The sequence below is a fragment of the Stegostoma tigrinum genome, chromosome 12 (genome assembly GCF_030684315.1).
Source record: "Stegostoma tigrinum isolate sSteTig4 chromosome 12, sSteTig4.hap1, whole genome shotgun sequence".
Lineage (NCBI taxonomy): Eukaryota > Metazoa > Chordata > Chondrichthyes > Orectolobiformes > Stegostomatidae > Stegostoma > Stegostoma tigrinum.
Genome location: NC_081365.1, coordinates 19,090,906 through 19,115,664, shown reverse-complemented (window position 1 = coordinate 19,115,664; position 24,759 = coordinate 19,090,906). Strand labels below are relative to the sequence as shown.

The following is a 24,759-nucleotide window of genomic DNA, read 5'->3' as shown; positions in this document are numbered from 1 at the left end:
AACAAGAGGGCTATCAGTTTCACTGCAATGAGTGGATCCCCTCAGGTACAGGGGTGCATTGACTGCACATACACAGTAGTCAAAATGTCCTCAAATCAGCCTGATGTGTTGATCAGTGGCAAAGGATTTCACTCTCTCAGTGTTCAGATTGTTAGTGACAACTGGAGGATTTGCATAAATGTCTGTAAAATATCCTGAAAGCTATCATCATTTGTTCATTCTGCAGCAATTACATTTCTCAAAGGTTTGTGCCTCTCCACTGAGTATTAGCAGCTGGCTTTGTCCAGACAAGGGCATTCCTCAGAGGACGTGGAAGATTCCAGCCTCGGGCGACTGTCTGTGTGGAGTTTGCACATTCTCCTCGTGTCTGCGTGGGTTTCCTCCAGATGCTCCGGTTTCCTCCCACAGTCCAAAGATGTGCAGGCTAGGTAGATTGGCCATGCTAAATTGCCCGTAGTGTTCAGGGGTGTGTGGGTTATAGCAGGATGGGTCTGGGTGGGATGCTTCAAACGGCAGTGTGGACTTGTTGGGCTGAAGGGCCTGTTTCCACACTGTAGGGAATCTAATCTAATTACTCATGTCTGTATAAATGACAGGAGAAATTCACCAAGAGCTACATAATCACAAAGACAATGATGATGATGCAGTATATCACTGAGTTGCTGAATATGCCTTGCCTGCTGCTCAGTAGATCCTTTCTGTTTGCCTCATTTTGGGTCTCCAGAATTGGGATGTTGGGTGCCCTTCACAACATCACACTGCAGACAGGAATAGAGCAGTAGGAAAGTGAATACAAATTGGTTTACAAGGAGGAGAAGGAAAAGGAAATGGCCTTGATTCCAGCTACCTCTTTCCCTTGGCTGGAGGGCACATACAGACATGCATCATCTAATCTTTGTGCTTGAAGGCATCTGAGAGTATCGTCTGAGCTCTGTGTCTCCCTCAGAACCCCATAGCACAATTCATTCCAATAAAAATCCACTTCCTTCCCATTAAAGCTGATCACACCATCCACTTCCTGGCTCATGTGACCTCTGCATGGACAACGGAAGGCAGTGTGTAGGCATCTATGAAAAGAGTAAGAAGTTGGAACATCTTGACAACAGTTCTTATTGCCATGCACTCTCTCTCCATCTTCACTCATAAACTACTTGAACATTCCTGTTAAGCAATAGCCTCAAACTACATGGCTACACATTAGTAAGGCATTGGCCCACCAATCCCTTGTAAAGGGCAGTGTGAGTGTACAGGCCAACATACACTAGATGGCCCTCTGTATCTGATTCCCATATAGGCGGCCAATCTTTTCATAGGGATGCATTATGCCTGAGATATCACAGCGCTCATGCTGGAGAGGGATTCTGACCATTATAATGGTAAGGATGCACACAGATTCTGGAAGTTCTGACAGAATCCTAGATAATTCTCAGACTCTACTTTCAACCATGCTTTTGTAAAGTCACCACTGAGGAAACAGCATGACCCTTCTGGCACTCACCGCCTCCCAGATAATCACCAGAAAGTTTAATAGAACCCCGTGGAAAACCTTGCCAGAATTTCCAACTGTTTTTAACCTTCCGAATCAGGGCTTCTTGCATATTCATTGCCAGGATCCCTTTAAAGAGACAACCTTTCATTGACATGTGGGGGCTGTCATCAGTTCCATATTCTGTGACTAATCGGTTTAACAGAGGAATTGGATGCTAAAATCATGACAGAGCTAAAGACCTCTTCAATTACTGTCCTCTCTGCTGCTTATGGGACTGTATAGATAAAAGTCTCCCAAACATGTTCGAACACCCCACACTTTACTGTATTTCAAAATAATATATAAGTATATAGAAAATAATGACACATTGCTGTACATGCTGAAGCAACAGAAAATCACCCATACCATTAATAATAATTGGGTAATCAGTTTTTTTCACTTTTATTTCATCCACAAGTTTTAGAAATATGAAGTAGGGTAGGTTTTGGAGCCTCATTAGCTATTAATTATGCTTCCATATGGATTCCATAGAATCCCTCAGTGTGGAAGCAGGCCATTTGCTTCAGACCCACCTCCATACCTTATCTCTGTAACCTTGCACATTCATGGGTACTACGGGCAGTTTGGCATGGCCAACCTACCTAGTCTGTGCACCTTTAGACTGTGGGAGAAAACTGGAGCACCCAGAGGAAACCCACACAAACACAGGGAGAATGTGCAAACTCCACACAGACAGTTGCCTGAGGCTGGAGTCAAACCTGAAACCACCATGCTGGCCCTAATATTTTGTAATTTTATCTTGTCCTATAATCTTGTACAAAACACCACCAAGTCATTACATAACACAAATTACATACGCGATAAAGTTGCTTCTATCTACCACTCACACAAACCCTGCCAAAACTGAAAGGAACAGTTTAGTTGTGCTCCAGTCAATTTTTCCATTACACACTAGCTGTCATAAGTGCCATTTTTGGTACATATATTTTCCATTATTCATCAATTATAATGATAAAGTGGGAATGCATGCTAAATGGGATGCAATTATTGAAGCTTGTGTCAAGCTCAATAAAATATCCTCCTCTCAGTAAGGTTACCAAGCAGGTACCAGATTATTTGTTGTGCACTCTGAATAGGTTGGAGATTTGTCAAATACATTTTGTTCAGGAATCATATAGTCTCATAGAGAGATTCATTTTATCAATCTGGACTGGATTTGATCACAGAATTGAAAGTACAGTGCTCTAATGGAATAGAATTTAATGCTTTTTACTTTACTACTTGCATTCTTATATATTAATTTATCTTTACTAAATACCTCCATATTCTAGAATATAAATCCTTCCATAACTGCCAGTTTGTGAGATATAAGGATGGATCTTAAGCATTTGCTTTTTTTATCAATTGTTCATGGAATGTGTGTATTAGGACCAAACCAGGATTTATTGTCCATCCCTTGTTGCCCTTGAAAAAGTGGTGGTGACCTCTCTTTGTGAACTGCTACAGTGATGTGGTGTAGTTACACCCACAATGCTATTACAGAGGTGACTCAGGATTTTGAACCAGTGACAGTGAAGGAACAATGTGTGTGTTTTGGAGATGGACTTCCATCTTGCTGTTCTTGTTCTTCTAGGAGTTGAGGACTCATGTTTGGAAGGTGATGTTGAAGGACCATTGGTGAGTTCCTGCAGGGCATCATGTAGATGGTGTACACTGTTGCGACAGTTTGCCTGAGGTTGAGGAAGTGATGTTTAAGGTGGTAGATGGGTGCAAAACATACGAGCTGGATAACTTTGAGCTTCTTAAACGTTCTCACAACCTTGGAACAATATTCATCTAGGCATGCAGAAGGGAGATCAGCTTGCATCACTTTTTAGTTGGGATTGAAAACCCACATGGCCAAACACCACCTCCCATATTTATGAGAGTGGTTCCATTTCAGTGAGATTAATACTTAATCCTTCCTTGTTGTATCCCCAATGCAACTAATATTAAACACATATGTTTCTGAACCCTTTGAAGGAGCTCACTTTAAAATAATTTTTTTGTTGTTTCACCATCAGGTGTTACCAGGAAGATTCACAACCATACAAGGTTTTGAGTATTTTGTTTACAATACATCGTCAGGTTAAAATCTCAGAGTGTTTTCTAACAATATTTAAAGCAAGTAAAATTGCAGCCAAGAGATTTGGTGATCTTACACACACCCAACTGTAAAACAATGCATTCTAATCAATTGTGCCATGCTTGGTGCTTCCTAGTCATTGCTATGCCAATCCACAGCACCTGACAAATTAGAAAGGTCTTGATTCAATTTCTAGTTGGTTGATCAAAGAAGACATGTTGAGACGTGTAATAAAAGTAATCTGATCACATGGTCCTGACAAAGTTTTCACCTCCTGATTCCTATGCATTAATTGCTTCTGGAGATTGTGGATAACGGACATTGGGTGAAGACAGATTTGGGTGCGCTATGACACATTGGTTGTCATGTCCCCATAGTAGAATGATCCACATTTCACACTATGTCCATGGATAGCTCAATCAGCTAATGGCGTCAAAGGGTTGCTGGTGCCTGTGGAATCATTCCATTTGACGAATCTTCATCTTCAGGAAAGGAAGAGATGTATGAACACAAAATGTTGTCTTCATTGGCAATTATCCCATGATTTTCCTGCAGGTGCTTATTTTGTTCACTGTGTCTTTAGGACCTGGAGAAAATTCTGGAATTAAAAGGTAAAAGTTTCAATCATCAGCTGGCTGCAGAACACAGAAAGACACAGGAGGCCCTTGATCTGGCAAAGAAGCTAGAATTGGAGCAACGCACCCTGAATCAAATGCTTACGGTATTGCTTTAACTGACCCATTGTAACATCATTGGTTTGTTTAAAACTTCAACAATGAATTGTGAAGCATAATGTTAAATTTAAAAAAACGTACTTTAGGTAAATGAAGATCCAGAATATCAAACTAATCGAGAACAAATTAAGTTTACAAGCAGGCCTAATACTGGTTCAGTACAAAGCAAAATTAGTTAATTTATGTATTCCATTTTTCTAAAGAGAAATCAATGCCTACCTCATCATCACCTCTCAGGCTCTCTTCCTTCCAGTTTGTGTCCCCACCACCCCACCCTTCACTCTACTGACTCAGGAAATTTCCAGCAACTCTTCCGTGCCTCACCTAAGTGACCATTGTTCCCTTAGTTCAATTGTCCAATGTTGATAGAGTGTAATCCTGGTTGGGTATCATACCTAGACCATGCCTTTCCTTGTCCAATGTCTGCACACCTTCCAGTAAGAGCTATGGCAAAATAATCAGGAGGAAGATCTCTGTCTGACCGTTCTCTTCTAAAAACCAATAATACAAGCAGCTTCAGAGATCCATGCTGGAAACTGTAATTAATGATAATGAACACACTAGCAAGAAACATCTCAGAATGACCTTTCAGTAGCAGTATATCATGTGTATGCATATATGTAAATGGAGATCCATTACTGTCCTTCAACTATGACATTCAACCTCTTCATGTTGAAATCCCATAAATCATGTTGTGCAATATTCGAGTAATTATGCTTTTGAGAAAAAGTATTTTTCAAATTAACACCACCTTGCATGCAAAGTAAATTAGGTGTTTGAGGACGGTTTTCCCTTGAGCATAGAAGCAGCACACTTTTCCCATGCCCCAGGTGCAGAGAGAAAAGTGGCAATAAGTCTATGCCATTTCGCTGTCTGTTTCAACACAGTCTCACAGACATGGATTACCTTGCAGCAATCCAGACTGAATGGTGGCATCTAACTCATCTGGCAAGTTGAAAAATAGCAGGCTTACAGTCAGGATAGGCACTATCTCTTTATTGCAGTTGTCCAAAAGAAAAACCTGTTTTCCAGGGCAAAAAAATGCAATTTATTTTTACATTATTAGTCCTGAGATGTTTTCTTTCTAGAATTTTCTGTCTGGACTGCACTGTCATCAGGCTGTTTGATCTGTTCTGAGATTTACAGATAAATTGTATCTCTGTTTTCAATTGGTATCCACAATATAGGCTGAATTGTACCAGAAATTGGCTAAATTGGCGTCCTACTCGTTGTATACTCCCATTCGCCACAGGTGGAGGTAATGGCCTCTGCCAGGGCCTCCCAGGATTCCTGGCAGGGATGCCATCTTTAAAGCTCAGCTGTGTACCTGGTCGAGTGCTGGTGGTCCGCAGCTGATCTGCCTGAGTCCCATCAATTGTGCCACACGTCAGGGAGAGGGAAATTGATAGTCCGCTTTGGTGTCAGAAACCTGGAGATTCTGGTGTCTGGGGTTGGGGAGTGTGTATGGTTACTGACCATGGAATGTGTCCTCAGATGTTGGTGCCTGGTGTCCAATATGGAGGAGCAGCAATGAACTGGAATCACCAGTCTGTATCAGGAGATGTGGTTTCTATCTGATGGGCGAGACAATGGGTATCTGTATGTCAATGAGGTGAAATGACATAAGAACGAGGATGCTAATGTTTGCACATCGGCCTCTTGCTGCTCACAGCAAAAATCTCATCTCACCATTCAACATTTGGTTGGACTTCTTTTTGAAGAAACAAATCTCTTTACTGATGATCTCACATGATTCTCCCAACTTTGTCAACAATGCCTATATTGTTCACGGGCTGGGAAGATTCCACCCTGTGTATTTTGTGACACGGTCACTGCACTGCCTTCAGGAGTGGGAACCATGACTGACTACATTCCTCATCTTAGAGATAGTGAAGCAAGTTCAGGTACTCCAAAGCTGTGCTTACCTGGTATCAATTAACTCAGCCTCAACTCAAGATAGTTCCTGGCAACCCTGATCTGTACATTTCAGTCTTCTCACACTATACAATGCATTTACCCACTGAAGGTGACTTATTTGGTCCCTTTTCATTTCTAAACATCTGCGTGTTGTTGTAGTAGTATAATCTGTCATCAGTTTGATTTAGTTTAGTTTGAATTCTGTCCAATGGAAAAATACAGCTATTACGCTAGCCTCAATCACTTAAAAATGAAATTACCCAATGCCTTCACTATTTCATGATACTTTCACTTTTAAACCAACTAAAACCCCTCAGTAAACTAATAGTAACGAAATGCTATCATGTGTTTATTGAACAGAGATGCTTTCACAGAAAAGGGATCGTGAGCATTCTGATTGCTACAGCATGGGAACAGCACTCGAATATTGGCCTAATTCTACATTTGAACCTTAAATCCTAGGATTACTGATGGCTCACTATGGAAAATTGAATAATCCAGAGAGCTGAAAGACCTTTGACTGATTACTAGTTTGAGAGCAGCTTGCTGTGATTGTAGTTTGCTAGCATTGGATCTCCTCAAAATGGCAAACTTAGTCTGGATAAAGTAATCTAATATTTTTGCTGTTGAATTTTGCTCAGTCAGCTCTGCTCAGTGTGTCAATTTTTGTGTTTAAGGATATTGTGTTAAGTCCTTCCAGAGCTTGGCTGAAATAGATCCCATGAACATTGAGTTTACTTGGCTGTAAAGTTCTAAAGTATCTCAAGGTCACCATCAATAGAATTGTGATGGTTGACTGATATTATCCCCCAGGGGAGGAGTAGCAGAGAACCAATGTTTCCAAGAGATTCTGATTTAACTGGTAAAGGGTGAAACTTCCAAAAGGTAAATAATGGGCTTTTGGGAGAGTTTGGTGGGGTCAACAATGGGTGCTTTCGGCGGCACTGGGGACTTGTGCACCTGTTGAGGTAAACCGTAACTGCCTCAGTCAGGGTACTTGTGCCCATGGGGCCCTAAAAGTGGACTCAATCCCCAAGAGGTGTCAATCAACTTGTGAACATTTCCTTGCTCAGAATTTTGAGACATGTAACTTTGTATTTTTCGTTACATAAATGAAGAGGAACAGGCAAGATTATGCCCTTCAGCATGGAAGAGTAGCAAATATTGTACCATTTTGCGTATTGATGTCATTTTGGCCGATGTTTTGGGGATATTGCCCAACACACACCACCTTTCTGATTTTAGAAAAGAAAGGCATGATTTTTATAGAATTCAGCAAGTTATTGCATGGATGCAACTGAAGCATGGCGTCCCAGGTGTGAGAACAGAAGGTGTGTTCTTGGAATTTTTCCAGCTCAGTTCATGAACTCCATTTCAGATCCATCCAAAATACCAGGAGGGAATGTGAGCCTGCGTTACAGCATATATATTCTTCATGCAATACTATGATAAAGCAATATTTTCAGTAGTGTCTACGCAAGAGATTTATAAAAACAAACCTACTTATCAATGCCAGAAGTCATGCAACATCAGGTTGTAGTTGAACAGGTTTATTTGAAATCACAAGCTTTCGGTGCATTGCTCCTTCATCAGGTGAAATGGGATGAAGTCCACTGGAAATTCTTCCACAAACCCCAAAATGTCAGCAGTGAGTCCAATGAGACAATCAATGAACTGGAACAATTGACAAAGAAATCCACAGCAAAGCAACCAAAAAAGAGAGTTGAATTTGACCGCTCCAGAAGGCCGCTCTCCGAGGCAAGTGCGCATCTCTCCATTTCACCCTTTGAAGGAGCAAAACACCGAAAGCCCATGATTTCAGATAAATCTGTTGGACTATAACCTGGTGTTGTGTAACTTCTGACTTTGTCCACCCCAGTCTAACACCAGCACCTCCAGATCATGGTTACTTATCAACAACACGTATGGAAGTTTATTTAGTTAAGGAGGTCTAACAAAATAGTATATAACAGGCCATTGCTGATACATTGTTGATAAGAAGGCAGCAGTATTTTCTTCCTGATGTAAAATTAGAAAAGTACTTGTTCACTAGAATCGTTGCATTTTTGTTAGCTACATTCAAAGCTAGAACTGAAAGACTGAAGCGCAGTTAGAACTGATCATTGACTTTATAATCTGAGGGTACAAATATAATTTAAAATAATTCTGAATCTAAAATAACATGTATTATTCAGGGCTGGGAAAGAGAAATAAACAAATTGTCTTGATTTGTTTTCATTCCAGCTCCTAGTAATTTACTCGCCATATTTTTTGCTTCTTTGTGAATCAGATTTCAAGTCACATACACTAGGATGACTCCACAATTAGTTCCTGAAGGACGCTAAGAGAGGTGGCAGTAATCTGCCAAACTGTCCTCAGCATTCACAAGGCTGAAAGGGAACAATCTGCTAAGGTTCATATTCCACTTGTTGTGAGTGGTTGCCATGTGAAAGGTTCTAGTGTGGCTATCAGTTCAGATACAAGATCTGGCTCAGTTGCTATTCCTCTCCCAGTTCCAAATGACACATTACTATTGTTGATTTTAAGGTGTTTGTGATCACGGTTACCTCAGATAGGCAGCCAACAATTTATTGCCATCTTCTGACAATTTGTTGAGAAGCAACAGTTTAGATATGCTATTTTAAGTAGTTAGATAAGGAAAGGAAATTGTCATCAGGAATCTCTCATTAATGAAAATGATTGTCACCTAGGAAATTCCATGACTTGGCCATGGGCTCTCTGAGTCTTTGCATAGATATTGAGCTTGATTCCAGAGCCACATTTCCAACTACACTTTTGGCACGTGTTTCTGGGAGAAAGAATTGGTCCTTGGCCTCATGATTGCCATTTCTTCCAGGTAGACACATTGTGTAGGACGCCTTTAACATAGAAATGATGCTGCACATCAGCAGACCCACGGCCCTTGATTGAAATTAGATCCCGTTCCAATAGCAAGGAAACCTTGATGACTACGCATCTCCCTGGCAGCCTTCATCCACTTTACAGCTGCTGCTATCACATGAATATCTTCTGCTTGGAACGCTGTTGAGAACTGGTGTTGCATTGCATTTTATCTGGTTCCTCCCCTTTGACTGTACCATCATGGCTGGCCTTCTCAGGAATTGCGAACTCGTGACAGCATCACTCTTGGGATCAACAGAACACTCGAGTCTCTCTGCAGAAAGGAAGAAAGGAAACGTATGACCCGTGACATTTGGAAACACTTAACCAATCCCAGAGCTATTCTGTCAAATAGAGGAGTAGAGGCAGCATATTCCTACATCCCAGTCATCCATAGGCACTTTGTGGTGGTCTCTGGTACTAATAACTTTTCTATTTCCCTCAGGTTGATGTAGGGGAATTCCTGGTCTTGCCCCCAAGGTGTGGGTCATCTCCCTGGATTTCTTGTTCTTCCTCCCCTGCAACCCTGTCCCTGTTAATATAAAATGTGAGGTTGGATGAACACAACAGGCCCAGCAGCATCTCAGGAGCACAAAAGCTGATGTTTCGGGCCTAGACCCTTCATCAGAAGGATCTAGGCCCGAAACGTCAGCTTTTGTGCTCCTGAGATGCTGCTTGGCCTGCTGTGTTCATCCAGCTTCACACTTTATTATCTTGGATTCTCCAGCATCTGCAGTTCCCATTATCCCTGTTAATATAAAACTTATTTTGGAAGCTGGCCATCAATGCTGCATCAATGACCAATGCCAACAGCCACAGGACAGTGACTATTGAGTCAGATGACCGTTGTCACATTACCTGTCTTCATTTACTGGTCAGTTTTCGTTCCTTCTTTGACCCAAACCTCCTTATTTCAAGACACTGTATTCCTTATAGAGTAGGTGCATGAATCAAGACTTTGATGATTCTTATGATTTCTCCTCTGTTTACATACAGAAATATGCTTACATTTGCAGAAGGTAAGTTACTAATGTTACAGATAGAAGAGGCCTCATACTACACAGGAAATACCAAATATGGAATGCTGAGTTAACACAGATTTTAGCAGACTTACCCCACCCCACAATTGTCAGCACTGTTCAAGCTTATACTAGAACATTACGTACTTGTATGAGATACGAGAAGAATTACTAATTTGTGTAGAATCAACAAATTAAAGAGGAGAAAAAAGGGGAGAAAAAGTATCTAGAGAACTTAAAGTGGATGCTAATCCTGCAACTTTGAAACCAGTCTGATATTCAGCAATATCATGGCTAATCCGACAGCTCATAGCTCTTAACTCTTCCATCAATCAAAAATTTGCCAAGCTTAAACTTGAATAAATTCAATGACACAGCTGCCATTGCTTTCTGGGAAGAGAATTTCACAAACTAATTACTCTCTCAGAAAAGGAAACACTGTAATCACTTCAGTCTAACAGGGAGATCAGTTATTTCCCAACTGTGTTCCTGTATTCATCCTATCGGCTCCCCTAACAATCTTATATACTTCAATGAAGTCACCTCTTTTAAACTTCAATGTCTATAAGCCCAATGTACTCAGTCCTTCTCATAAGCCCATTGTCCCATGAATGAATCAAGTGAACCTTCTCTGAATTGCTTCTAACACAATTAAATACTTTTTGTCTAAATGACACCAAAACTGTAGAATACATTAGATATAGTTTCACCAAGGCTCTGTAGAGCTGCAGTAAATCTTCACTACTCCCTGCAATAAATGATGGTGACCCATTTGCTTTTCCTAATTACTTGCTGTACTTGTAAAATAACTTTTCTGATTCATGTATCAGGACACTGAGATCCCTCACCACCAAATTCTGCAATCTGTTTACTTCTTTACTCTTTCATGGGCATGGCTGCTATTTGTTGTCTTTAACTGAGTGCTTGTTAGGCCACATTAAAAGGAAGTTAGGAGTCAAACATACTTCTGTGGACCTGGAGTTGCATGTAATCCAGTCCAGGTAAGGATGACAAATTTCCTTCTCGAAGGGGCATTAGTGAATCAAATGGGATGTAAGGTAATCAATGGTAGTTAATATGATTAGCTCTATTAAGACTCTGCTCCAGATTCATGAATTAAATTCAAATTCTTCCAGATGCTGACTTTTGTCCCACAGGATTAGCCCTGGGCCTTTGGATTGCTCCTCCCATGACATTACCATTATGTTATCATCTCGCTCCATTTAAATAATAAACCGTTTTCTATTCTTCCTGCCAGATTGGAACAAGCTCACATTTTCCCACATCATACTCCATCTGCCAAATTATTGTCAACTCACCTATCCTGTCGATATTCCTTTGCAGACTGTCAACCTCCTTTTCACAACTTAGTTTCCTACTTATGGCAAGTTGGTTAACTGGCAAATTTTCATCTAAGTCATTGACATATATTATAAAATAGATGAGACACCAGCACAGATCCCTGTATCACTCCACTAGTTAATCATCCTGAAAAAGAACTATTTGACCTTACTATCTGCTTCTTTTTACCGAAACAATGCTTTATCCTTGCTTGTATGTTAACCTCTACACAACGTGTTACATAAGAAATCAGACTTCAAAACACTATAGGTAATGCTTGATGCCGTCAGGCTCATTGACAATAGTCAACCCATTTAGAACTTCATCCATAGATCTGAATTGGATTTACTAGATGCCCAGATTTTTCTTCCCCAATGAGCTTGGGTGCATTTATGAGATGCAGGAGCAGACACAATCACAAAAGCAGATATTGATGTGATGCCTCATTTGTTTTAAAATGTATACCTTTTTCCCTGAAAAATAAGGCACATGCAAATTGAAAATCCAATAATGAATAACACAGTCATAAGAGGAATAACAAGCTTCATCAGGATGTTGCCCGGTCTCGAAGGCATTGGCCATGAGGAAATGTTAAAAAGATGAGAATTGTTTTCACTGGAAAAACGGCAGCGGAGAGGAGGCCCGATAGAGATCTACAAAATAATGAGAGGCATAGTTAGGGTGAATAGTCAAAGGTTTTTTCCCAGGGTTGAAGTTTCAATTACAGGGGGGCACAGGTTCGAAGTGAGAGGGTATAAGTTTAAGGGAGATGTGTGAGGAAGGTTTTTCATGCAGAGAGTGGAAGGAGTCTGGAATGCGCTGCCAAAGGAGGTGGTGGAAGCAGGCATGTTGGCTCCAGTTAAGAGGCATCTGGACTGTTACATGAATAGGAAGAGGTAGACAGATTAAATAAGGGCAGAAGATTTGTTTTTTAGTTTAATCAGGGCATGATGATCAGCACAGGCTTGGAGGGCCGAAGGGCCTGTTCCTGTGCCACACTCTTCTTTTGTTCTTTGTTCTAATTTGCCAATATCCGTATAGATACAATTAGCAATCCGTGCTGGCTATAACTCATTCAGATGTTCTAAATTGTTTGCAGGCTGCTCATCATGACACTGTCACATTTGAGTCTTTTTTCACCTTCAATGTTTACACAGGTGCACACCAAGCAGAAGTTCCTAATTAGCAAACTGGAGCAGGGACTTTGACCAGTTTACCATCCCTAATCTGGAACATAATGGCAATAACACCACCTCTACTATTGTTGTAAGGTCTGCTAACTTAGCACACAGTATGGAGAAATTGGAGTCCTACTGATTCCTAATGCCTGGAAATTTACAGCGTAGACTTACTGAGGCCCCAAGGGACCTTTCAAACATTGGGGGCAAATCTGAAATTGGGTCTATTTCTGCAGGCTGTATCACTGAGTTGCTAAAGTCTTTCTTCACCAAGTATAATCCTCCAATTAAGAATTTGCCAGAGAGGATCCCTGGGATGTTTGATCTCACATTCTGTCTCAGGAAGTATCCACACTTTGCTATCCTCACTCTGGCAGAAACAAGGCCCGGGATCTTCCATAACAAAATCATTGGCATGATTGTCATCGTTGTGACTTCCTTATTGGGGGAAAAAACCCTGGAATTTCTGCCTATTCTCATGCTCTATTTTAACTGCACCAGATCCCCACTTATGTGGGTAAACCGGATTACCACCACATCCCTGGCACAGTCATAAAGGTAGAGTGAACCTAGCTCTGGATCAATTCTGTGCAATGATGTGCTGTTGACAAAAATTAACCAGGATTCACAGAGTTAACAGCTAGACTTTAACAATGTGAGTCTTGGTGCTGTCACTGTTGGGACTCTTCACACTGTGTATCGATCTCTTCTGAGCAACTTGCTTCCAGATGTCCTTTGTCTATGTGTTCAGTAAAGCAGCTAGCCAAGGCATAAAAGTTTTACAAGTTAACACTGGAAGGAGAAGCCTGTACTGACTTGCCCCAAATTACCTAATCTCCCTTCACACAGTCAGTGAGTCTGAGCCAAGAATTATAAATTGTCCTTAAGTGCGTACATTGGTCCTATTTTAAGAAGTGTGCAAATGACAGCAAGCCTCAACCATTTGGTACACACATCAGGAAACTTGCATCCATTAAAATTCGTGAGAGAAATTCATGAGAATGCATGCTGGGTTTTTAATATGTATTATTGCTAACAGGCAAGAGTGTGATTTCAAAACCACAGCCTATAAATTAAACAGGTAATTCTACTTTCTCCTCTTGAGGCATGTAATACATGACTACAGGTTTACAAAAATAATTTTCAACTTGTATTCTCATCTTAAGTTGAAGGCAACACCAATGGGCATCAGCAGAACACTAGCATCGCACCTGTGCAGATATACAGCATGATTTTACATCTCTCTCTGGTGGGTTTGCAGCCATAATTTTACTAATAGTGGAGGTGGTATCAGCCAGCCTACCTACTAATTTTCCTACTGACCAATTAAATGGGCTACTAGTCCCCACTTAAGATCTCATGCAGTGGTCTCCAGGATTTAACTGACCTCACAAGTACCACCCCATCCCAGCAAAAAAGCTTTGCCAATTTAACATCAAGGAGATCGCTGACTCACCTGTTGCATCGACGTCAAGATAAGGTATCTGCAGTGGCCACTGCTCCTGGTGGCGTTGCTGGTTCTAGAGAGCTGCCAGCCGCGGATTAGCATCATGCTCTCTGAGGTGGAAATTCTTGTTCCTCATCTACTTGTCTACAAGTCTACAAGTTCCTACTTGTAATTGGCATCTGGGTATATAATGACTGTGGGCACACATAGACACAGTTGTTTATCTGATTAAAGTGCTGATCTAATAAACAAACTGAATTTGGATCACAGCATTGTATTTATCCCAACCTGTCGAGGAATGGTTTTGAACCCATCTGACACTGGTTTGACTACCAGTAGTCCTGGTACAGAATCTTCATTTAAACATTGTATGGCACAGTGGGTAGTGTCCTGCCTCTGAGTTGGAAACTCTAGGGTCAAAACCTCTCCAGGATTTGATGGCTATGGAAGGTGTGTGTATAATATGGCCAGTCAGGCTGACTATCAATTTGATCATCAATGACAGTAAGAGTTGGACAGATGTGGAGTGATCCCTCATATTACAGCCCTAGGCTCCAAGTTAGTGACATGTTCCAGCAAAATCCAGCTTGAAACAGGCACAAGCATGTGCTTTGTCTGCCATTAAGCATGGGAAAAGCAGAATTTTCAAGTTGTTCATACCAGTAAAATCATCTGTGGAGCAGTTTGCCAGGAGAGCTTGTCTGCAGGAAATGTGGGGGCCCAGAAAATGCAGCCTCCTTTGTAAGCCTTGGTCACCACATGGAATAATAATCCAATCCTACCACTCAGTGTCCGGATGCCTGCAAGTTTAGACAAGTGATATTGTCCAATAGTCAGCAGCAAAAACTCTGCTCATTTTCCTCCCTTTATTATGTGGGATTCTGATGCCAGTATTGCATGCCTGAAATGGCCCCGACTAAGATCCACCAACTCAGGGGAAGAACCTGGTATTTTCTTGTTCTACGTATAATTGCATGTGGACATAGTGAATAATTCGGATGACCATTTCCATACAGCAAAACTTCTCAATTCTCACCTTCAAATTCTTATCTCTGTCTCCATTTAACCAAGAAACTAATATATGTCTATTTGTTTTCTTAAAAAAAAACTCTTCATTCAGTTACGTACACTGCAGCAAACTACAGCAGACAGTTCTTATGATGGATTTTTCTCCTGATTAACCCTACTATTTCTTGGATAAACATTAATATTTTCATTGTCATTAGAGCCTTTCATATAACCACTTGCTAAATTAGCATGCGTAGGAGTGAACAGACTCAAATCTCTAAAGCCTGGCTTAGAGCCACATTGTTTCAGACATGGCATACTGAAGTACCAGTGTGTGATCTAATCACCAACACTCAGCGGCTGTTCTGACTAGATAATGTGAATGGGGTTGCTAGATCCTAATGTTGTATGTATTTCAGAAATGATAGATGTATGTTTCATATGGGTGACAATTTCATTTTTTTGTAGACCCACTACAAAATACTTCTGAGACTGGTGAAGCTTAGTATCTGGGTGCTAAAGTCTATCAAGGGAGATTTTACTTTAGGTTTTGAACCAAACTGCAATAATAAATGCTCACATTTTTCCACTGCATCTCCACTGAAACAATAGTTTGTGTCTTTTTAAACTCTTATTATTCCTTTCCCACCATCTTCAAACCCTCCTTATACTAGGTCAGCAACCTGTTCTTCAGTCTTAACACTGTGTGGAGTCGCAGCAATACTTAAGATAAACTAAAACAACTGAGGTTGGTTTAGTGTCAAAATCCTCAGCTCCCCTGTGAGCAAGCCGACCCTGCATCATTTATACTGTCTTTCTGCCATGGCAGGCCAGTTAATACAAAGAACTTTGCAGAAAATCACAGACACACACATGCTACTGTTCAGATAAATGATCTTTGTATTTTTTTAAAAATGCAATACAGTATAATACAATATAATGTGTGTATTTAGATGACATTTCATATAGGTGTTTATAGTGTGCACATTTCTCATAATAATTCTCATGTTTTCTTAGGAAAAAGAAAGGCAGCTAGGGGTAAGAAACATCTATTCTAATCGGATGCTGCTGGATCATTCAAAGAACAATCGGTCATCGCCAAGACACAAAGGTAAATTCATCTAAGGGTATTCACACAAAGTTGTTCCATAACATTTCATCAATAGATTCAGATGTCAAACCCTGATGTGCTTCAGATCCATTGTTGAGTATATTTCAGAGTTAGCACAGCACTATCAGGAAAGGTATGATTCAAATCTCTCTCTGACACCTCAATATTAACAACAGACAGGAGAAAATCAAGGAGATTAGATATTAAAGACCAGGGAACATAACCCAATCCATCACAAATGACTCTTCCCATAGCTTGCAAGAAAGGTGAGGCTTCAGCTTAATACTTGGGAGCCTGACTTAATTTTAACAGGTAATGGCCATGTTTCCCAGGATTAATGTTGCAGCTCTGCAACCTTCTGTCTGAACGTTATTGTCATTCATTCGCTCTTGGAACTAATGGCCAACACCATAAGTCCATGCATTACCAAACTAGATCTTTCCTGGTGATTAGGGAACATCTCTGATAACTTGGGTGTATGCTAGGCAGGGAATAAAGAAGACAATGTTCATGGAATTCTGTTGTTATGATCGGTAGAGTAGCTGCTTCCCTCACATGTCAGGGTTTTAGATGAGCTACTTCACTCCTCTGCACCCTTTCACATCCTCAAACATACTCAAGCTTTTGACTTGACGGCGTAATCTAGTCAACACTTCTGTGAAGGAATGCCAAGTTGTTTAAGATGTCATCTTCCAAATGAGAAATCAAATCAGGATTCTGTCTGCCTGTTTCAGTGGTTCCTGTTAGACATATCTCAATAATGGATGTAAGTTTGCTCGCTGAGCTGGAAGGTTAGTTTTCAGACGTTTCGTCACCATTCTAGGTAACATCATCAGTGAGTCTCCGGTGAAGCGCTGGTGTTATGTCCTGCTTTCTATTTATCTGGTTAGGTTTCCTTGGGTTGGTGATGCCATTTCCTGCGTTGGTGATGTCATTTCCTGTTCTTTTTCTCAGGGGATGGTAGATTGGCTCCAAATCAATGTGTTTGTTGATGGAGTTCCGGTTGGAATGCCATGCTCCTAGGAATTGTCGTGCATGTCTCTGTTTGGCTTGTCCTAGGGTGGATGTGTTGTCCCAATCAAAGTGGTGTCCTTCCTCATCTGTATGTAAGGATACGAGTGATAGTGGGTCATGTCGTTTTGTGGCTAGTTGATGTTCATGTATTCTGGTGGTTAGCTTTCTGCCTGTTTGTTCAATGTAGTGTTTGTCACAGTTCTTGCAAGGTATTTTGTAGATGACGTTCGTTTTGCTTGTTGTCTGTATAGGGTCTTTTAAGTTCATTAGCTGCTGCTTTAGTGTGTTGGTGGGTTTGTGGGCTACCCTGATGCCAAGACGTCTGAGTAGTCTGGCAGTCATTTCGGAAATGTCTTTGATGTAGGGGAGAGTGGTTATGGTTTCTGAGCCCATTTTGTCTGTTTGGGTTTGTTGCTGAGGAATCGGCAGACTGTGTTTATAGCGTACCCATTCTATTTGAATATGTTGTATAGGTGATTTTCTTCTGCTCTTCGTAGTTCCTCTGTGCTGCAGTGTGTGGTGGCTCGTTGGAATAATGTTCTAATGCAGCTTCGTTTGTGGGTGTTGGGATGGTTGCTCCTGTAGTTCAGTATTTGATCCGTATGTGTTGTTTTCCTGTAGACGCTGGTTTGAAGTTCCCCGTTAAACCAGCGTCTACAGAAAAACAACACATACGGACCAAACACTGAACTACAGGAGCAACCATCCCAACACCCACAAACGAAGCTGCATTAGAACGTTATTCCAACGAGCCACCACACACTGCAGCACAGAGGAACTACGCAGAGCAGAGGAAAATCACCTGTACAGCGTATTCAAAAAGAATGGGTACCCTATGAACACAGTCTGCCGATTCCTCAGCAACAAACCCAAACAAACAGACAAAACGGGCCCAGAAACCATAACCACTCTCCCCTACATCAAAGACATTTCCGAAATGACTGCCAGACTACTCAGACCTCTTGGCATCAGGGTAGCCCACAAACCCACCAACACACTAAAACAGCAGCTAATGAACTTAAAAGACCCTATACAGACAACAAGCAAAACGAACGTCATCTACAAAATACCTTGCAAGAACTGTGACAAACACTACATTGAACAAACAGGCAGAAAGCTAGCCACCAGGATACATGAACATCAACTAGCCACAAAACGACATGACCCACTATCACTTGTATCCTTACATACAGATGAGGAAGGACGCCACTTTGATTGGGACAACACATCCATCCTAGGACAAGCCAAACAGAGACACGCACGAGAATTCCTAGAAGCATGGCATTCCAACCGGAACTCCATCAACAAACACATTGATTTGGAGCCAATCTACCATCCCCTGAGAAAAAGAACAGGAAATGATATCACCAATGCAGGAAATGACATCACCAACCCAAGGAAACCTAACCAGATAAATAGAAAGCAGGACATAACACTAGCGCTTCGTCGGAAGCTCACTGATGATGTTACCTAGAATGGTGACAAAACGTTTGAAAACTAACCTTCCAGCTCAGCGAGCAAACTTACATCCGGAACCTCAACCTGAGCTACAAATCTTCTCAAAACTTGCTGTATCTCAATAAGGTGTTGATAACAGATTGTACTGTCAAGAATCATAACATTTAACATTGGAAATATCCATGAAAGCAGTCATTATAAAATTCCCTCTTTAAACAGCAACCTCAACTTACTGCCTTCAGTCATTATTTTAGCTTTACATGCCTACTATAATTCTCTGACACAATGAGTAACGCGAAAGGATTTGTACTATTTTATGAACATAGTTCTGTGGAGGGGTCACCAGACCAGAAACGTTAACTCTGATTTTTCTTCACAAATGCTGCCAGACCTGCTGAACTTTTCCAGCAACTTTGGTTTTGTTCCTGATTTACAGCATCTACAGTTCTTCCGATTTTAATCATAGTCAAAGATCCTACCCACCCTGGTTATCTTCTTCCCCACTGTATTCATACTTCTGAATGGACCTCTCACATTTTAAAATTAATGTAGATCTCGTTGGTACACCTTCTTTGCAGCCATAACATTGTATTCTTCACTGTGTTCTGTCACCCTGATCCACCTTGTATAGTGTGATCTGCCTTTACCACACGCACAACAAAACAAAACTCTTCACTGTACCTCGGTACATGGGGCAATAATAAGTCAAATCAAATTAAAGTTACTGTACTTCAAAATAATACATTGAAAGTGAAATGCTGTGGGACATTTCTTAAATTTGAATAAAGAGTGGAGCCTGTCTTTAACTCGCTCTACAACACCCTGCGCAACACATGTAATAATGTATTTGCAATATTCTATGAAGAAACTTAATTTAAATTTGGAACAAATTAAAAATTACATTCGCAAAGTGTCAAAGGAAGTAAGTTTAACAAGTGTGAAGCAGCAAAGTGTCAAAGGAAGTAAGTTTAACAAGTGTGAAGCAGGAAAGGGCAGAAACAAGTAACAAAACCAATTAGTCAGGCTTTTTGATTGTCAAGCCAGATTCATAAATGAGATTTATATATAAATGAAGAATCATGAAGAGCTGTGGCATCATTTTAATGTTATACTATAACTGTGCAGAAGAGGGTGCCATTGTGCCATCACAAAGCAAAGGCTCTTTGGGATAGACACGAGGGTTGGGATAGCAGAAACGGTGGTTAGAGAAATAAGTTTTAATTTAATTATAAGAATACAAATAGTTCCAGTCACATTAATTCCCTATATTTTGTGTCCAGGAATGCTTTACAATATGATTGATCTTTTAAATATCTTAATGGTGTTCTGAAGTTGGGTAGAGTATTCATGAATTGGAAGGCAGAAAGTTAGAATTTGTTGGTAAAAATAATCATGGGGAAAAGCAGTGCCATGGTCCCTTTAAGAGCTTGTGCTTTGACTATGTTTGGAACTTTACAAGTACTGTGCACAGAGAGTGCCCGAATTGAAACATCTTGTATTGAACAGCCAGGCTGCTTTTTACCAAGATAACAAAGTGTGAGGCTGGATGAACACAGCAGGCCAAGCAGCATCTCAGGAGCACAAAAGCTGACGTTTCGGGCCGAGACCCTTCATCAGAGAGGGGGATGGGGAGAGGGTTCTGGAATAAATAGGGAGAGAGGGGGAGGCGGACCGAAGATGGAGAGAAAAGAAGATAGGTGGAGAGTAGAGTATAGGTGGGGAGGTATGGAGCGGATAGGTCATTCCAGGGAAGACGGACAGGTCAAGGAGGTGGGATGAGGTTAGTAGGTAGGAAATGGAGGTGCGGCTTGAGGTGGGAAGAGGGGATGGGTGAGAGGAAGAACAGGTTAGGGAGGCGGAGACAGGCTGGGCTGGATTTGAGATGCAGTGGGGGCAGGGGACGAGCTGGGCCGGTTTTGGGATGCAGTGGGGGGAGGGGAGATTTTGAAGCTTGTGAAATCCACATTGATAGCATTGGGCTGCAGGGTTCCCAAGCGGAATATGAGTTGCTGTTCCTGCAACCTTCGGATGGCATCATTGTGGCACTGCAGGAGGCCCATGATGGACATGTCGTCTGAGGAATGGGAGGGGGAGTTGAAATGGTTTGCGACTGGGAGGTGCAGTTGTCTATTGCGAACCGAGCGGAGGTGTTCTGCAAAGCGGTCCCCAAGCCTCCGTTTGGTTTCCCCAATGTAGAGGAAGTCACACTGGGTACAATGGATACAGTGTACCATATTGGCAGATGTGCAGGTGAACATCTGCTTAATATGGAAAGTCATCTTGGGGCCTGTGATGGGGGTGAGGGAGGAGGTGGGGGAGCAGGAGTAGCATTTCCTGCGGTTGCAGGAGAAGGTGCCGGGTGTGGTGGGGTTAGAGGGGAGTGTGGAGCGAACAAGGGAGTCACGGAGAGAGTGGTCTCACCGGAAGGCAGACAAGGGTGGGGATGGAAAACCTTGGGTGGTGGGGTCAGATTGTAGATGGCGGAAGTGTCGGAGGATGATGTATTGTATCCGGAGGTTGGTGGGGTGGTATGTGACAACGAGGGGGATCCTCTTGGGGCGGTTGTGGCGGGGGCGGGGTGTGAGGGATGTGTTGCGGGAAATGCGGGAGGCGCGGTCGAGGGCGTTCTCGACCACTGCGGGGGGGGGGGAAGTTGCGGTCCGTGAAGAACTTGGACATCTGGGATGTGTGGGAGTGGAATGCCTCATCAATAGTGATTTCACACTATTGAACTCAGTGACAATAAGGACCTGAATGAAAGGATGGATTTGAATGTAATGGTGTCGAACTTCTGGTGAGAACACGATGGCTCCAAGCTGATCAATGATTGGCTGGAGACTGAATGTCAGATAAGTGCACAAGAGCACAGTGTATTTTAGGATATTGTCTGAAAAATGAATTTCGTACAGTTTTGGTACATGTATGGATTTTGTTTGCAGATCATGACCTAGAAGTTGTGGGAATGGGGCATCTGATTTTAAAAGGCATGCATTAGATTTTTCTCAAAAAAGTCATATATTTGCGCTATAAATTACTGGAAATTGTGTTGATCATGGCACAGCAAGGTCATTTGATCAGCTGTAACTTGCTCATCAGTTCCAATGGTGTACCTCCTTAAAGAGATTAATAATACAGGAAGAATAAAGCAAGTTATAGTGATGAATCAGAGTGAATTACAGTCACATAGGATATTGGAAAGGAAATAAAGTGACAGAAAGGAAATATAAGAAAACAAATTGAGAAAACATTAGGAAAAAATGACGACCTATGAGAGTAGTAGTCCATAGTTTCATTATTCCTGCTTGAAATTTCAAACTTGGGAGTGTACGTCAGGATCATAAATTGTGCTACTTTCCAGTCTTAGCCATGTTGCACCTTAGAAATGGGGCAACGTGGCCCAACTTCTAGACCCTTTTGTGCATTTGGCCTTTTCTAGGAATGCCGTTATTGAGATTAAATTCTGGAGAGTTGCAGGGGTAAATTCATGCTCTGTCACTGACACATGCTGAACCCCAAAGCAGTACCCACTGTATTGTTTCACTATTTCATATGTAGACCATTACCAAGATAGTTAAACTGAGAAATCTTTCAGCTAAAAGAATGAATGACACCTTCTCATAGGCAATTGGGCACAGGCAATAAATGCTTACTTAGCCCATGATATTTAGATCCCATGAATGACTTAAAAAAGAAGTTATTGCCCATAATGCCAAAATGACACTGAGCATGCACAAACATGCTTACATTCATTCTCTCTGGATCCCCTTACCTTCCCGTGAACACTGACCAAGGGGGAAAACTCTATGTTAATGGTGTAATCACCTCCTGGAACAAAATATCTAAGTAACTTGCCCCCTCCATGATGTATTGCAGTGTCTGTATTCTGGCCTTTAGCTCAAAAATGTAAGCAGCTTTGGCTGCTTAAGCTGCATACATTTACTGCAGTCATGTTTTCCCTGGATCACACTGGCATGCCCTGCATGGAGTAACTCTGACACATCACCTGTCTATCTGCCTTTAATATGTCTTAATTAACTACTTAGAGTCATAGAATCATACAGCCTGGAAACAGACTCTTTGACCCAAGTTGCCCAGGCTGCCTGGGTTTCCTAAACTGAACTAGTCCCATTTGCATGCATTTGACCCCTGTCCTTCTAAACCTTTCCTATCCTTGTATCTGTCCAAATATTTTTTATATGTTATAATCGTACTCACCTCTACCACTATTGAAATAACATGTTCAATTTTTTAGAAATTTCATTAGCTCAACACCAGTTCCTGTACAATATCAAATCTTAATAACCTTAACTATTTATCAGATAGTCAACAAACAGCTTTTTCCCACCATAGAGAAAGGAACAATTCCTAGAAGATGAAAAAGAGAAAGCAAAGGATTACTATCTTCCTTTCATTGCCTAACTCACCATGCTGCCAGCACACTGCTCCAAGTCACACTACAGTGAGTTTAAAATGCAGCCTGTGATCTGATTCACACTACAATTTAATGTTGCATTCATTTTTGATTGCCTTGACACAAGTACATATTAAGGCAAGAATTATGGAGAAGATCCATGAGAGTGATCCCTCATCTCAGGGTTCTGAGGTAAGAGGAAAGACTTTGGATTGTTATTTTCAAGTTTCCCTTAAAAATATGCAAAGAATGATGGAAGGAAATTCCATTATTTCTCGGAAAGGAGACATTTGAAAAGTGACCTTAAAAGGAGTACAAAGGAAGACAACTTATAATTAATATCTTTCCCAGCTAATGAAATATTTTTGAAGTTTAGTCACTGCTGTATTATAGGGAAATACAATTAATTTATCAACAGCAAGCTCCCAGAAAAACAAAGTGAGATAAATAACCAGGAAACTTGTTTTAATGATGTTGATCAAGTGAGCAATATTGACCATCCACACCTTTCCTGCTTGTTTTATGAATGACTGATTGATTGATTGATTGATTTATTGTCATGTGTACCAAAATACAGTGAAAAGCTCTGTTTATTAGTCGGTACAGGCAGATCACAGTAAGCAAAAGATGTACAGAACAAAAAGACTTAAACAGGGTGTGGGCGAGGCGAGATAAATGTTAGTAAGATCAGTGTTATTTGAGGCTAGGGTATCAATTCATGAGTCTGATAACAGACGGGACGAAGCTGTTAATGAACCTGTTCATGCGTGTGTTCAGGCTTCTGTATTTTCTGCCTGATGGAAGAAGTTGTAGGAGATCATTACTGGGGTGCGATGGGTCTTTGATGACGTTGGAAGACTTTCTGTGGCAGTGAACTGTGTAAATAGAGTCCATGGATGGAAGGTTGGCTTCTGTGATGGTCTGGACTGAACAAATGAATGAATGATTCATTGTCACATACACAGGGGGGCTCTGTTGTAATGCAATGGTTGCATTACTGCACAGCAGCTCGATTTTCTAGAATGCAATATAGAAATAATGACCCTGTGGGAAATGCAGGTTAGGGGAAGACCACCAAGAAGAATCACTCAAAATCACTCAAAAATCACTCAAAAGTCGAACACAAAGGATAGCACAGTTTGAATTAATGTTTAATTCATATCTAATAATGAAATAAAAATAAATTTAACACCTTATCTTGAAAAAATGTCATGATGACTTGATGGGAGAAAAGGTCTGTTGTTAATGCAGGGCTGATGGTCATCATCATCATTATTATCATCACCTTCAGGTGCAGTTGCGGTTGCAGGGTTAGAGCAAAAAAATAGATAATCCAGAAGTGCGTGGCTGTGGTTTATTGTCTTCTGACTGTGTCTTGGGGGTTGGCTTAAAAACGAGATCCAGAGTTTGCTGCTTTTCCCTTTCTCCTTCTTTCATGAAGAAGCTGTTCATAAGGTGCCAAATAAGGTCTTATTCCAGGAACTGCTATCCTGCCGCATTCTGCATTGCAATCATTGTCCTCTAAGAGCTGCAACTACTTCTCAGTTTCCCTCAAGATAGAACAGAAGTGGAAAGGTCTTGTGGTGCTGCATCCTGGGTTTCATCT

The 24,759-nt window shown here is 41.2% G+C and overlaps 1 protein-coding gene across 3 annotated transcripts in view; it reads left to right on the top strand.

The window, feature by feature from the left end:
- Positions 1-24,759, top strand: part of LOC125457224 (lebercilin-like protein) — a 100,041-nt gene that overhangs the window by 37,360 nt on the left and 37,922 nt on the right. For all 3 annotated transcript variants that reach the window (XM_048541151.2, XM_048541152.2, XM_059650023.1), the window contains exons 4-5: positions 4,198-4,335; positions 16,177-16,270. In XM_048541151.2, the coding sequence (XP_048397108.1) occupies positions 4,198-4,335; positions 16,177-16,270 (232 nt within the window). The remainder of the gene's footprint in view (positions 1-4,197; positions 4,336-16,176; positions 16,271-24,759) is intronic.